Source organism: Phyllopteryx taeniolatus, chromosome 9 (assembly GCF_024500385.1).
Source record: "Phyllopteryx taeniolatus isolate TA_2022b chromosome 9, UOR_Ptae_1.2, whole genome shotgun sequence".
In the NCBI taxonomy this organism is placed as follows: Eukaryota; Metazoa; Chordata; class Actinopteri; order Syngnathiformes; family Syngnathidae; genus Phyllopteryx; species Phyllopteryx taeniolatus.
The window spans coordinates 21,664,986-21,680,099 of NC_084510.1; the positions used below are offsets into that span (position 1 = coordinate 21,664,986).

Genomic DNA, 15,114 nt, shown 5'->3' on the forward strand with positions numbered 1-15,114 from the left:
TATTTTATTTGGATCGTGAGAAAATATGATGCAGTTCATAAGAGTCAATGACTAATGTCATGTATAAAAGCCACTAATGTTCAAGTAAGTAGGCGTCGCTCACAGCCCGTTTCATACTTGTATATCTGTAAATAAATTATTATTTTGCAATCAAAAGCCCTTTATCAGTCGTTTTTGCTGTTTTATAGTTTAAGGTGTCACAAAATATTAGCGTCAAAGTCACTGTTATGCTTTACTTACAGTGGAACAAAAAAGTATTTAGTCATCCACCAATTGTACAAGTTCTCCCACTTAAAAAGATGAGAGAGGCCGGTAATTTTCATCATAGGTCTACCTCACCGATGAGAGAAAAAATGAGGGAAATAAAAAAAATAAAAAATCCACAAAATCACATTGTCTGATTTTTAAAGAATTTATTAGCAAATTATGGTAAAAAATAAGTATTTGGTCAATAACAAAAGTTCATCTCAATACTTTGTTATATACACTTTGTTGGCCATGACAGAGGTCAAATGTTTTCTGTAAGTCTTCACAAGGTTTGCTGGTATTTTGGCCCATTCCTCCATGCAGATCTCCTCCAGAGCAGTGATGTTTTGGGGCTGTCGCTGGGCAACACAGACTTTCAACTCCCTCCAAGGATTTTCTATGGGGTTGAGATCTGGAGACTGGCTAGGCCACTCCAGGACCTTGAAATGCTTCTTATGAAGCCACTCCTCCGTTGTTTGGGATCACTGTCATGCTAAAAAGACCCAGACTTGTTTCATCTTCAATTCCCTTGCTGATGGAAGGAGGATTTCACTTAAAATCTCACGATACTTGGCCCCATTCATTCTGTCCTTTATACGGATCAGTCGTCCTGGTTCCTTTCCAGAAAAACAGCTCCAAAGCATAATGTTTCCACCACGTGCTTCACAGTAGGTATGGTATTCTTTGGATGTAACGCAGCATTCTTGCTCATCCAAACACGACAAGTTGCGTTTTTATACAACAGTTCTATTTTGGTTTCATCTGACCATATGACATTCTCCCAATCCTCTTCTGGATCATCCAAATGCTCTCCAGCAAACTTCAGACGGGCCTGGACATGTACTGGCTTAAGCAGGGCGACACGTCAGGCACTGCAGGATTTGAGTCCCTGGCGGCGTAGTGTTTTACTGATGGTAGCCTTTGTTACTTTGGTCCCAGCTCTCTGCAGGTCATTCACTAGGTCCAACCTGTGTGGTTCTGGGATTTTTGCTCACCGTTCTTGTGATCATTTTGACCCCACGGAGTGAGATCTTGCGTGGAGCCCCAGATCGAGGGAGATTATCAGTGGTCTTGTATGTCTTCCATTTACAGGTCCATGAGAGCCAGAAATATTGCTTGTTTGTAGGTAACCAAATACGTATTTTCCACCATAATTTGTTAATAAATTCTTTAAAAATCATACAATATGATTTTCTGGATTTATTTTCTCATTTTATCTCTCATAGGTGAGGTATACCTATGATGAAAATTACAGGCCTCTCTCATCTTTTTAAGTGGTGCACAATTGGTGGCGGGCGAAATACTTTTTTGCCCCACTTCATGTCTTTTCACCAAAAGCTTGTTTTCTTCACTTTTTAGTCAGAAACATGTTTTTGGTAAAACTAACCTATGTTCTACTGCTGATTATGAAAGAGGTATAAACCAACTTTTTTCTGGTGAAACGAGAATCTACTATTTTGATAGTTTCGGGGCTTACATTGTCATAGAATACAATATTCTGTGGGTCTTGAAAGATCAGCCAAAATGCTCTAAAATGGATGACATTATGGGAAATTGCTCTGAAAATGGATGGGCTTGAATGAGTTAAAAACAGTTGATCACTTGTCATTTTCAATTATGTTCTAGGTCAAGGATAAAATACAAGCATTAAATCTCCTTTGTTGATTTAGTTGGGGAAAAAAACAGTTACGTGATGAATAATTTAAGTAAAGGAACGTTGCATAAAAAGACTTGCGCTCTCATAACTGAACAAATTAAATGAAGTGGACCCTTAAAGTTTTTGATTACGCAACACAAGGCAAAGGGAACATGTTTGCCAAAGTAATTATGTGTTATGAAACTGTCCTACGCTGAATGAATATCATGAGCCCTAATCATAATCAGATTTTTGCTCAGTGATTTTTGGTTTGATATTCAACAGAGCCTTTCCATGAGGCTTTTGGCGGACTAGTGGGGGCCTCGGGTCTCTTTTACTGTTGCGAGAAGCTGTCCAAATTGAGATCTATGGAATAAAAATGAAAACCACAGCCCATATTTTGCATTTGGATCAGCGTGATGCTTCAATGGCATTATAAAAACCCAAAAGTAAGGCTGAAGTGAGGTTCGGAGTCTCAGGTTTAACTAAAAACATGGACTTGGAGACAACATGGGCTAACCTCCATTGTTATTCCTTCCAATTGCACAAATAAAAACATTTTAGACAGGCTGAACATGAGAGCAGACAGAGTTCCAGGGAAGTCCAAGAAGTACTGGACCAGTGTGATATCTCCCACAGAATGCCCAGAACGCTGGTCAAAGTATGAAATGTATTTTCAAAGACAAAATGGCTAGAAAGTTACAATTTTAACATTTGACATTACATCCATCCAACCATTTTCCATACCGCTTATACTCACTAGGGTCGTGGGCGTGCTGGAGTCAGTGTGTTCCACTAACAAGTGTGTGTGTTCACTGTGATGGGTAAAATGCAAATTTCGTGTGCATGCATGACATTTTGGGTGATTCTTCTTCTTCTTCTTTGACTTTACATTAGTGGTTGAATTCAATGTACACTTCTGTGATAATGTTTAAAAATGAGATTAGTGATGCTAATTGACTCACCTCATTTGTCAGTGTTACGAGAGGGTTTAAAAGAGTGACTGTTTTTAGCAGAATTTAAATTAATGTAACTTTTCGTTATACTTGTATGACAGTAAAGATTATTACTTAAAACACTACATGTGGAGAAAATGTAGTTTTCATTGTGGCATCAGTATGGGCTATGGAATTGCAATTAAAATTGATCTCAATATGAAAGTATTGTTTTGAAAGATGACCAAATCAAATTTCGACCGGCCTAGTCCTTCAAGGAACAGCCGTATAAATGATCTCCATGGGACAGAATGGATTGCAGTCAAATTTTGAAGTGCCACTATATAAGACATGACCACCCGTGTACCTTTTGAACAATCCAGTTCAATCCTTTATGATCAGAATCATCTTTATTTGCCAAGTATGTCCAAAAAACACACAAAGATGATCAATCAAGTAGCTACCCAACACCATCCTGTAAAAGCTGACAAACCTTTCCATTAGGTTTTTATTCTGATCATCAAGAAACTTGTGTTATCATGAGCTTCGTGATAATATATATACAGACAACTGATAACTTCAACAAGCCTGTAAACAGTAATGGGGCGTCATGCCTCCTAAGGACGTTCAATGTGTTGTTGATGTTAAAAGCAACAAAACCACCAATAATTGACAGCCTGACAAATGATGAGTAAACGGCTGTCTACAGTCTTTTGGTCTTCAGATGTAGAGCATGTGTGGGTGAGGGGAGTTTTCTTCGGGGTCATCAAACAAGGCATCTCCTGCTATTCAATCCATTCAAGCAGAGTAAAGACGTGTAGATCCTCTTTCTCCAAGTCTCTGTTCTCTAGCTCAATAATACCCTGTTTATCTTACCAACCTGATATGACCCCTCAGTCCTCAGCCTTACTAATGTTGTATGTGTGAGTACGTGTGTGATTGTGCACGTGTCCCTAGGCTGCAGCAACATGATACGGGGCCATAGTTTTTATTTAGGATATGAACCAAATCTTTATACCCAGCAGTTTTTCTTTTCACTCGAATGCATTATTCTCCCCATCGCCTTCAGCGTTACTGGCCTGTGTTACATGTATACTCTCATCGCTTTGGTACGTCTGACCCAAAAGACAGGCAGAAGGTGCTGATGCCAAACTGCTTCAGTATAAAAGTGAGAAATAAAGATTAAAAAGCAATGTCGGGAGGGACGGGTTAGTTTCATCCCTCGTCTGAAGTCTACGACCTGCAGAGACACGACTCCTATAACTCAAATTCGCAACCCAAATATGCGGCGTGTGGCGTAGTAAAATTTCAGATTTTGTTAGTGTGAATGGAGATTCTTTCCACAATGTGGTCTTTGAATGAAACTTTTCAACATCCGAAAGAAAATCCTGCTTTCAACTAGCTTGGTCTTGTTTAGACATCATCTAAATCGTTAACATTAGCTTGTTAGCGTAGGTCGAGGGCATTAAGCTCAAAAGGCTTGCGGAAAGGAGGTAGGTAAGCTAATACAGTGTCTTTACAAAGCAACGTGAAAGAGATTTGCTACGTTTGGGCTGGTTTTCATTTTTACTAATAACCTATCCCCAATGTAGATCATTTGGTAAAAAGGACTTACCATTTGTAAACTCACCAAGACAAAAAAAAGCAAACCAATGACATTGGCATGACGTATTATTGAATTGTGTGATTGGCTGGGGACCAGTTCAGGGTGTAACCCGCCTCTCACCCAGAGCCAGCTGGGATAGGTTCCCTCACGCCCGCGACCCTAGTGAGGATAAGCGGTATGGAAAATGGATGGATGGATATTATTAAATTGTTGGGCTAAAGATGCACAATTCAGGGGCTTCTGATAGTGATCGTAACACTAATAGTTTCAACAACTGCTTCTCCACAGGAAGACCAACTGTTTAATGAGAGAAAGGGGATTATTCTCATTTTACATTTCTGGAATATATTGGACTGTTTCTAGAAATCACATCTTAACTTCCCCGCACTGCTTTAATAGGATGACTGATGGACGACATTCAAAAAGTATTCCAGCTGGAAAGAAAAAGGACTTGTATAGAGAGTAATTCAATATACACTGTATATAGTACTGTACATATAGAAGGGGGAAAGACAACTGACGACTGGGTGGGGCGGTGGGTGGAGAGGTGAAAAACAGCTAAGACAGCAAAGTGTGTCTTTGGAAGCTTCTGTCATATGTTGAATAATTCATTCGCTTCCCTCCGATTCCTTGACTGTGAGACTTACGAAGAGCTGAATGGTGAAGCAAGAAAATAAGTATTGGCAGTTCTTCATGCTGTCCTAATAGCTTGGTTGTTATAATATGCTCACATTTGCCTTATTTAACATATTAAATGAGGCAAATGTGAGGCTGTTGTATTGTAAAGTAGTAAAGATAATTTGTAGGGAATAAGGCCATCCAATGTATCCAAACCTCTCCTCTCGGGTTGATATGCGATGACAGCCAAGGTCATTGTATCCCGTGACTCTTCATTGTGTCAAAGATTCCAGTTGTCTTTTTAGGTGTTCAGTTTTCAGACTTGCATTAGTGGTGAAATGTGAAAGGGTGACAAAGCATGCTGCAGCCTGCCTCTCTAAGCTATTTGCCGCATTTTTTTTTTTTTTTTTAACAGAATTCCATGCAGGTTTCTACACATGATCACCCATGTTTTACTCCAAAGATTCCTCTGCTGATTGTCCTCATTCACCAACATCCAGCTTGGAATTTGTAGACACTCCATTTACTTGACGCTTTATTTGTGGTGCTCCCCTCCCCCGCCATGTATACAAAATAGCTACACTTCCAAGCCTATGTACATTATCATTAGGTTTTACCACATTTCATTAACTTCCCTCTCTTTAATAGGGTTACACTGAGTCTTGGGATATGTTCATGTACCGATGTGGTAATATTTTCAAACTTGGACAATGTAGGTGGAACACCACAATGAGAAGAACAAAGCTTTGCGAAGCAGTCAACTATAAAATATTTCTGAAAGACAGTCGCAGCTATGAAAGGGTCTCTACAAATACCTACTAACATCATCTCAGGATCCATAATTCATGACTTAAACATGGATGAAACAACACAGAGGAGCTACTACTTACAATAAAAACCGAGGATTACAACAAAATCCATATTGTATAGGAGTTTTTGGGTGGTAATGTTTGCGTGAACTGAACTAAATGTGATTAATCAACCAGTTGGATGCAGTACTAAGCACCATACGTGGGGTTATATAATCATTTCCGTGTCCCTGTTGCTGAAGTCATTTCTGAGCTACAAGTTGTGAAGTAAAAGGAAGCTTTTGTTACCCCCCTGTGTGAGTGGGTCGTGCAATACATGCTATATGCCATGAAAGATGAGCCCGACATCCACTTACCTGGGTGAGAATGTCTAGTTGACCCATAATGTGTTGAAGTGTGTTGGTTAGACCAGGGGCCGCAGTTCCCTCCAGGGTGTGGGGCACTTGGAGGGACTGTTGAGCCGTGCCGTGGCCTTTTACGTTGATGGAGGTGGAACTGGTGCTCGAACTCTTGTGGGTGTTGGGATGCTTGGCTCCACTGTGACCGCGGCCTATTTTGGCAGCTGTTTGAGCTGGTTCCGAGGTCTAAAAACACAGGAGAAATACAATCACTAGCTGAAATCCAAAACCATATCTTAAAACTGTAACCCTAACTTATATCCTAATTGAAATCTTAACCCTAACCCTGACACCAAATTCTAAATCTGACATGTAAACCATTACCCAAACAGGAAATGGAGGTACACTCTAGAACCAAATGCATGTGCGGGCATAACTCATAGAGGTGTCTAAGTGACTTAAAAGTGAGAGCATGAGTATGCTGCTCTTTAGTGGGTGTCAAATGACTGCTTTCACACAAAAGAACAAATCTGCTTAGTGCAAAAGACCTTTGGAGATTTATACCATGGATTTGGGATACATCGATACCAACACCCGTATCGGTGCCGATACTGACGGTCTGTATTAGTACTCGCACTCGAAAAATGCTCTAATACTACATACCGATACCACTTTACCAGCCCGACATAAAACCTCCGGGCAAATGGAATAGACTGAGACGCCACATAACAGAAAGAGCTTTTGTTACAGGCTACGTTTAAGTGAAATATGCGGCAACAAAAATAGAAAAACAGTTTGATGTTAAAATGTCAGTTTTGAGAATTTGGCATTCTAAAAAGTGTTATATTTGAATGAAACATATGCTATGTTCAAGAAAAGTTTGTATTTTTGAACAACATTTCTCTAAAATAAAAAATGTTCTTCACAATTGCAAGACATAATGGCATTATCAAGTACCGAGCACTCAAATATAAGGAATCAGTCTGAAAAAATCAGTACCAGTGCGTCCATAGTTTGTACTATACTACAACAGCTGCGTCAATGCTCAAGAGGGGGTCAATGCAGGCCAACCAAAATATCTTGTGTAAAACAGCTCAGTGTGAAATCTACATATCCTTATACTGCCCCTGAAGGGACGAATATGTCCCCAAGTTCCCTCAGTGGTGTTTACATGATGATCGTGAAAAGTGCAGCCCAACATTATCGTCCATTATGCCTCACTTGTGTATAATCTTTCATTATCCGGTGAATACTAAAGTCTTGGCATATGATTCACATTATCATATGCATTAAGCAACAGTAGAGCATGTGACTTTATGATTTATTAACATTCAGTTGTTTCCATTGCCCCTCCTCAAGATTTCACATCTGTATTCGGTTTACATCGCTTTCTTCTGAAATTGGAATCAGACATTTTCTTCTATATCTTTCTGTACTGATTTTCTTACGCATGAATTTAACAATCAATTGCTTTTTCAATCTTGTTTAATCGTTTGTATTCTGGATTCCAAACAAATAGTTAGAACAATAAAGCACCTTCTTACATTTTAAAGTGACATTTTTACACAGCCAAGTCTAGAAAGTTGTACGTTTTGTTGTACTACAGTCTCCTTACACACATTACACACATTCAGGCAAAACCCTGATGTGCTCAAATGTAAACACAAACTGTATGCACACCAACTCAGCACACATAGTAACCACCCCTACTAATGAATCACCTGGTGTGGAAAAGCCAACAGTGGAAAATTTCCGGAGCCCCAAATGAAACTTTGATTCGAAAGCAGCCATCCATCAATGGGCCCTGCATGCTGCACTACAAACTACACAAGCACAGACACATACTGACACACAAGAGGAGAAGTTGTTTTATAAGAGGAGACAGACACAAGCTGTGACACAAGCGCATGGCTCGATTTTACAACTTGATACAAAAGGATGCGGAAACTTGAAAAATTCTTGAATGCTACGAGGCTCTTTTCTACCCAGGTGTTACTCATAACATTCTCGGGGGCATTTTATTGAGGTGCCAAAGCTCTGAAGTCATGCAGCCGGCCTCACTGCCATGCTTTCACGCAGCTAGCACTACTATTATACATTACACATGTTCCAAGACACAGAAAAACAAGAAATGCTACAATGTGTGCCATTCCTAAAAGGACAATCCAGCGACATTTTTTTTAACAATTTGATGGGACAGGAACACCATTGCATTGCTCCCTAAATGCAAGGCTTTATTTTTGTCTTAAGAAGCCCTTGTCCAGTACCCACAACCGGACCAACAAATCAGAAACCTGAGTACGTAGCCAGCGCAATTTCATCAGTGATTATCACCCATTTATTCATCCATAGTCTGACCGATCGCCAGTCAATCGCAGATCGGTTGGAAATGCGGCAGTGAGAGGCATTTAATCCCATGCAAGTTTAGTAAACCTTTTACAGTGACTGTCGCACTCCATGGATGAACTTTTTGTAGACTTTGTACTGCATTATAAAAGCTCCTTGAATGCCCACAGGGCACAATGCACTAGTCACACAAGTGATATAGAAAAGGAAGTATGAGTTTTGGCATGCCAGCCTAAATACCTTAAGCATTAAGCACTAGGCGTTACTGAACAGATGAACACGTCCTCAAGTTCCCTCAGTGATGTTTACAGGATGATCGTGAAAAGTGCAGCCCAACATAATGGTCCATAATGTCTTACGCATGTTCAATCTGTTATTATCCAGTGTCTACCAAGGCACTGGGATGTGATTCACATTATTAAATACATTAAGGAACAGTACAACGTGACATTCTGAAGTGACACACATTTTTTTAATATTCTATATTAGAAGTATAAAACATTTTTACAGTGATCTTTCTGGCAGCAGCATTTCTGAATACAAATGAGCTAATATCAATAGTCAAAATAACTTATTATTTTTCTCATTTCTTCTACTGGTTCGACACAATTGGACAACAATGCAGCATTTTATTAAGTATTTAAGCATCGATTCCTTCCCCACCATAAAATCTTTATCCACTACAGATGAACTGCTTTCTTTATATAATGATGGTCTTCTGAGCCTTTTAAATACCCTGGCTCCCCTAAAAACCCAGACTCTTTCATTTACTCACACATGAATTGCGCCAAATCAAATCAAAAAATGCCCCCAACTGGAAAGACACTATAAAAGAGCTGGACTTACTATTCACAAAGAAACGTACAATAACCACATGCTCCTCTACAAAGATGCCCTGTCTTCAGATAAATCAGCCTTCAATAAATGTGTTCGTGTTTGTGTGTGCGTGTGGATGTGTGTTCGTGTGGGTGTGTTTTGCATTTATATGTGGGGATGGGAGGGCTGGGTTATTGTATATTTCTTTCTATTTCAATTGTCTAGTTTTTATCTCTGTAAAGCACTTTGTGTTGCATTTGAATGTATAAAAAGTGCGATAGAAAAATAAATTGATTTGATTTTATGCTGGTCTCAATCCAGCTGGTGCAGGGGATACAGTGGCTCTGTTCTCTGTCGTGAAGAACATTCTTCAACCAACTGACTCTCTTGGCCCTCACCTACACTCAACTGAATTTTGTCATTCATTAATGTCATGTTTTGATCAGAATCAGAATCATCTTTATTTGCCAAGTATGTCCAAAACACACAAGGACTTTGTTTCCGGTAGTTGGAGCCGCTCTAGTACGACAACAGACAGTCAGTTTACAGAACACTTTGGAGACATAAAGACATTGACCCAAAAAAAAAAAAAAAAAAAGTCACTGAGCAGTAAAGGGTTGCTCGTTATCTGGTAATCCTGGTAAATTTTGTATTTTTTTTTTTGACAATTGTGCAAAAAGATGCAGAGTCCTCTAGCACTTAGAGCAGTTCGAATGACTAATATTGCAATAGTCCGGTGCAATGGCCATTGTGCAAAGGGCGCTGAGATGCGAGGGTAACAATGATTCACCAACAATTGACTCCCAACACCTCTCGCTCCTCATCTCCCCGCCATTCTCCTTACTTTTTCAAGCTTCATACTTCCCTCTGTTGCTGTAATATCTGAACTCATTCAGAAATCCAACCCTTCTACCTGTCAGTTAGACCCTCTCCCAAATGCCCTGGTAAAAGCCTCCTGACCCTCTCTGTCCTCAATAACTGCCATCATACATGCCTCCCTCACTTCTGGCCATGATCCTTTATCACTCAAATCAGCTGCAATATAACTCCTATACTCACAAAAAAAATAATGGCACAGACCCCACTAATTTCAATAACTTCCATCATATTTCTAATCTATCATTCCTTTCCAAAATATCTTGAAAAAACAGTTGCATCTCAGGTTCATGCTCACCTGTCTCACAATAACCTGTACGAACAATTTCAATCTGGTTTTCGCACCCTCCAAAATACAGAGACAGCCCTGGTTTAAAATCTCCAATGAGATTGTCGTGGCAGCCAACTCTGTTCTCTTAACAATTCTCATTCTCCGAGACTTAAGTGCAGCTTTTCACACTATTTCGGATAGCATCCTCCTCGACAGACTTAGCTCAATTGGATTTATAGACACGTCCAATTACTTTTTCATGTCCTACCTCTTTAACCACACTCAGTTCATCCATCTTAAATCTTTGAAATGCCGTGTTCCACAGGTCCTGTTCCTGGTCCCCTTCTGTTTCTCATTTATCTTCTTCCCCTTGGCAATATCTTCCGTAAATATAACATCAATTTCCACTGTTATACACATGACGCCCAGCTCTACCTCTCCACACGGAAAGGCACCTATAAATTATTATTATTGTTGTTATTATTACTACCAAGTGAATTTTTAAGGATAATTAGGCCTTATTTTTTCACTTTTCTAATATATTGTTTGAGACCATATGCACCTCACGGTCGAGAGAGTCTTAAGCAGTCACAAAAAAAATGTCGGTTTTAACACTGGCAGATGTGTTTTTGAACTGAAAATTCACAGCAGACTGTTACACGAATGATGCAGCATCTGGGTTGATAAAAGATCTTTTGAAAGCAGTTGGTTAGTCGGGCTTGGTTTCGAATATGCATTTCCTTGACTGTCCTTTTCCGGATTTTCAATGCAACATTAAATTGCATTTCTCTGGTTTTGGCATGTTTATTATGCCAGTTATCCTCTTCAATTTATGTAATTTCTCATTGAGTCTTTGACTCAACCATTCTACTATGCCAGGGAAGATGCATCTTCCTTTCTTTGGGAGTGATGTTGGTTTTGCTTGTTTAGCTCTGTGCGGTCTTCTATCATGACTTCAGCCTATCCATATAATTATTGTTACATACGTCTTTCCACTCAGTAAGATTTTTACTGCGGTCCTTCTTGCCCAGGACTCGATAGCAGCATCTACACAAAAATCCAGAATCGCTGCAGTCTCCTCTACATGACATCTTTCAAGTTTAAAGATTTTGGACCTCACACCATCACCAGCAAGTTAGAAAGGGCCTTCAAAGGTTCCAGTGACTTCAAAGAGTTCTCGACATTCCAGTCATTTGCATGTTCTATATAGCAGCACAATGAAAACAATGGCGAAGGGAACAGAAGCTCATGAACCTATGGAAGTCTTCGCTGTCCCTCCACAACCTAGAGCTGTACCGTGCAGTGGAGTGTGCATGTGTGTGTGTGTTGAGCTGTGAAGGGAAGCCTGTTGCAAGTGTGCAGCTCATCTGCCTGTACACGTGAGTGGGAGAAAGACCCAGATGTGAAGCTAGAGATGAAGGGGAGAGGCGGGGGAGATTAGGTGTGGATGTGATAAGAGAGAGCTGATCTGCCTGTCAGCTATGGATGGTGCTCACACACATACACACGCTCATCTATTTTAACACAGCAGTAAAGACCTGCTCAGCTGAGGTGAGCAGAGCAAATCGGAAACACTGCAACCACACACCTTCTCAGTCTTTGGCTAGTCAAGAGCTTGTTTTAAAGCTGACTTATTTGACTTATTGTGTTGAACAAACAGGCCTCCCTGTTTCTGGTGGTGTGCCCATGACTGGCAAACCATCATGCAGTCTCACATACAAGCAGATAAACGGATCAGCATATCAAATGAGCTACTTTAGAATTCCCTGTGGATATGATTCCAAGGGGGGTACCAGCAACCGTGAGAAGCCTTTCCTTCTATGTGTCGCTCTCATTAGTCAATCGCTTGCTGATTAAATTAATTGTAACCTGAGGCCATAGTGGGCTGTAGGTGGATGCTGAGCCGTGCAGGGAGGGATCTTCCAAAACACCTTGGTTACACTTAAAAACACAGACAGGAGGCTTAAAGTCCTGCCAATTCAATATGAAAATCTTGAGCGTTGTTTTGTGGGGCTTTCTGTTCTTTAGCAAGTGGTGAGCCAAGTGTTTAATATGCCATTTTGAAAGGGGAACTTATCATTTTAATATTGAGTCGAGGTCTTAGAAAATAGCTCATTGGTTGGGTCAGCACTTATTCCCCAGTAGGTCATACAAACTGGGTGGGTGGAGTGAACCTACTCCCTTAAATAGTGAGTGTATTTTTGCGTAGTGCAAACGTGTAAGTTTCTTTTGGTGCGTCTCCAACCAAACTATTTTCCTACTTCAGATAAACAGTTATATTTGAAAATATATTGTACGCTTAGGGTCTTTCAGTGAGAAACTTTAGTGAATGTCTGAACATATGTAATTTTCTCATTATGGTTAGATCATACAAAAAGAATAGGATTTTATTTTGATGGGCTGTTAATTCTGGTGGCAGAACACTTTCATGCATTTTGCTCACTGTATTACCCCACTTCAAGTCACTTCATGGCAGCACAAAGCGAGGAAAGTTTTCCTCCCGTTATTAGAACAACCTTGCTTGTTGGTTGTTTATGTCCAAATGCAGGAAGTATTTGTGAAATCCATTTGTATCAGACTACTTTTTAAGCAAGAGGGTAAATTTTTTTTCTCTTCTTCCTTTTCCTCGCAGGCGACATACACACGTGGTAGATGAAAGAGGCGCTATAAATAATGAATTCTGAATGGATAAATAATACATGAATAGCAAAACCGAGGAAGCTGGCACTTTTCTGGTGCGTCAGCTGGCATCGATGCCACTGTTGCAACTCGCAAGTGACAATTCATAAAAAGAGATAAATGAAAGTCTAGGAATTAACCTTATTTAAAAATGTATCACGTGTATACAGACGTAGTCTAAATAACTTCAATGCTGTTCCATACATCCATGCACAGTATGTATGTCTGAGAAAAAAACACTTGGTTTTAAAGTCCTAAGTAGAAGCTTTATGTAGTGTTTCAATTAGTTTTGCTTTCGTTTTAAATAAAGCCAATCTGATGGCGTGCCTGATGCTAAATAACGTTTCATGCAATCGGCTAATACGGGTGCTTCTATTGAGCTCCTCCAACAGGTCTGATTATCTTCAGCACTGAAGTAAAGATTTTATCTGCATTTGGTGCTTTGTGTGCCCATGAGCAGTGTCATGAATATAATTTCAGGCAATTGGCTTTTCACTTAAGACCCCCACCACCCTTTTGCTTGGTTTGGTTAAGGAGCAGACCATTATTTTACAGAGAATGCATGTACATAGCTAGGGGTGTACCGATCTGATCTTTGAGATCGGAAATTGGTCGAATGTCAGCAAAAAAACGAGTATCGGCTCGTAATGGATCTAAAATCTTTGATTTTAACACTCTAAGCATGCTCCGTTCCAGCACTTCTATTCAGCAGCACCCGGACGCCATGTAGATCCTACAAGATCACAACAGGTTGCTAAGGTGTCAAGGAGTAATTGCTTGGTTAAAGTCGTTTATTGACACTGCAGTTGAAGTTCACTGTAAAACTAAACACACAAAAGAATTGCACCTATTGAATCTTCAAATACATCACAGCCTTCGTTCCTTTTGTTTTTTGTTCACAGAAATCACAAACTCAAAGCTAACACAATGTATGAAAAACACCATTGACGAGCTAACGAAAATTAGCATAGAATTCGCAGCACTTAAATCTCTCAAAATAATGAATATTGGTACCCAAATACTATATAAACACATACAAACAATAATTTTGGGCATATAGTGTATTCTTCAAACTATGTGAAAAATGAGTTATTAACAATATTCGATCGTGACTACTACTTTCTTTTGTTACTTCAAGTATCTATCTCATTGTATGCACCACACTGCCCTTCAGAGGTCAAGACATGCACAGCAGGAATAGCGATCCTAACAATGAAGGAACACAGAGACAGTAAAGCACCTCGAGCCTCACTAGATGAATCCTAATTGCCACGACATTGTCAATAAAACTAAACCCCAGTTGCATCAAGAAGTTCAAGTGTATTGCCGCACGTGGAGGAAACAAATGCTGTTCCCACCATATACTAACAGTAAAAAAAAAATAACTGAATTAAACGTTATTTGTTATTTTGTACTTTAAAAGTACAGTGGGGAAAAAAGTATTTAGTCAGCCACCAATTGTGCAAGTTCTCCTACTTAAAAAGATGAGAGAAGCCTGCAATTTTCATCATAGGTATACCTCACTCACCTAAGAGAGACAAAACGAGAAAAAAAACAAATCCATAAAAGCACATCGTGGCAGAGTGGCCTTTCAGCCCATGTGGGTACAGTCCTCATTTCACTGTGGATAATGACACACTCTTAGAACTGCAGCCAGCATCTTTAAAAGGTCTTTTGTTTTTGTTCAGGGGTTGATATGAAGACAAAGCATATTCATCTCTGGGACACAGTTTCCTTCCTGAGCCATATGATGGCTGGACATTCACATGGTATTTATATATTTATACTTATATAATTGATTGAACAGATGTACATGGCACCTTCTGGCATACGGAAATTGCACCCAAGTGACCCAGACTTGTGCAAGTGCACAGTTCTCTTCCTGATATCTTGGCTGATTTCTTTTGACTTTCCCATTGTGTTACACAAAGAAGGAGT

At 39.7% G+C, this 15,114-nt stretch overlaps 1 protein-coding gene across 3 annotated transcripts in view; it reads right to left on the reverse strand.

Moving 5' to 3' along the window:
• Positions 1–15,114, reverse strand: part of poc1a (POC1 centriolar protein A) — a 39,051-nt gene that overhangs the window by 3,132 nt on the left and 20,805 nt on the right. For 2 of the 3 annotated variants that reach the window (XM_061785692.1, XM_061785691.1), the window contains exon 10: positions 6,207–6,434. In XM_061785692.1, the coding sequence (XP_061641676.1) occupies positions 6,207–6,434 (228 nt within the window). Of the gene's footprint in view, positions 1–6,206; positions 6,435–15,114 lie in introns of those variants that run through there. The other variant, XR_009790221.1, reaches the window with a different exon arrangement.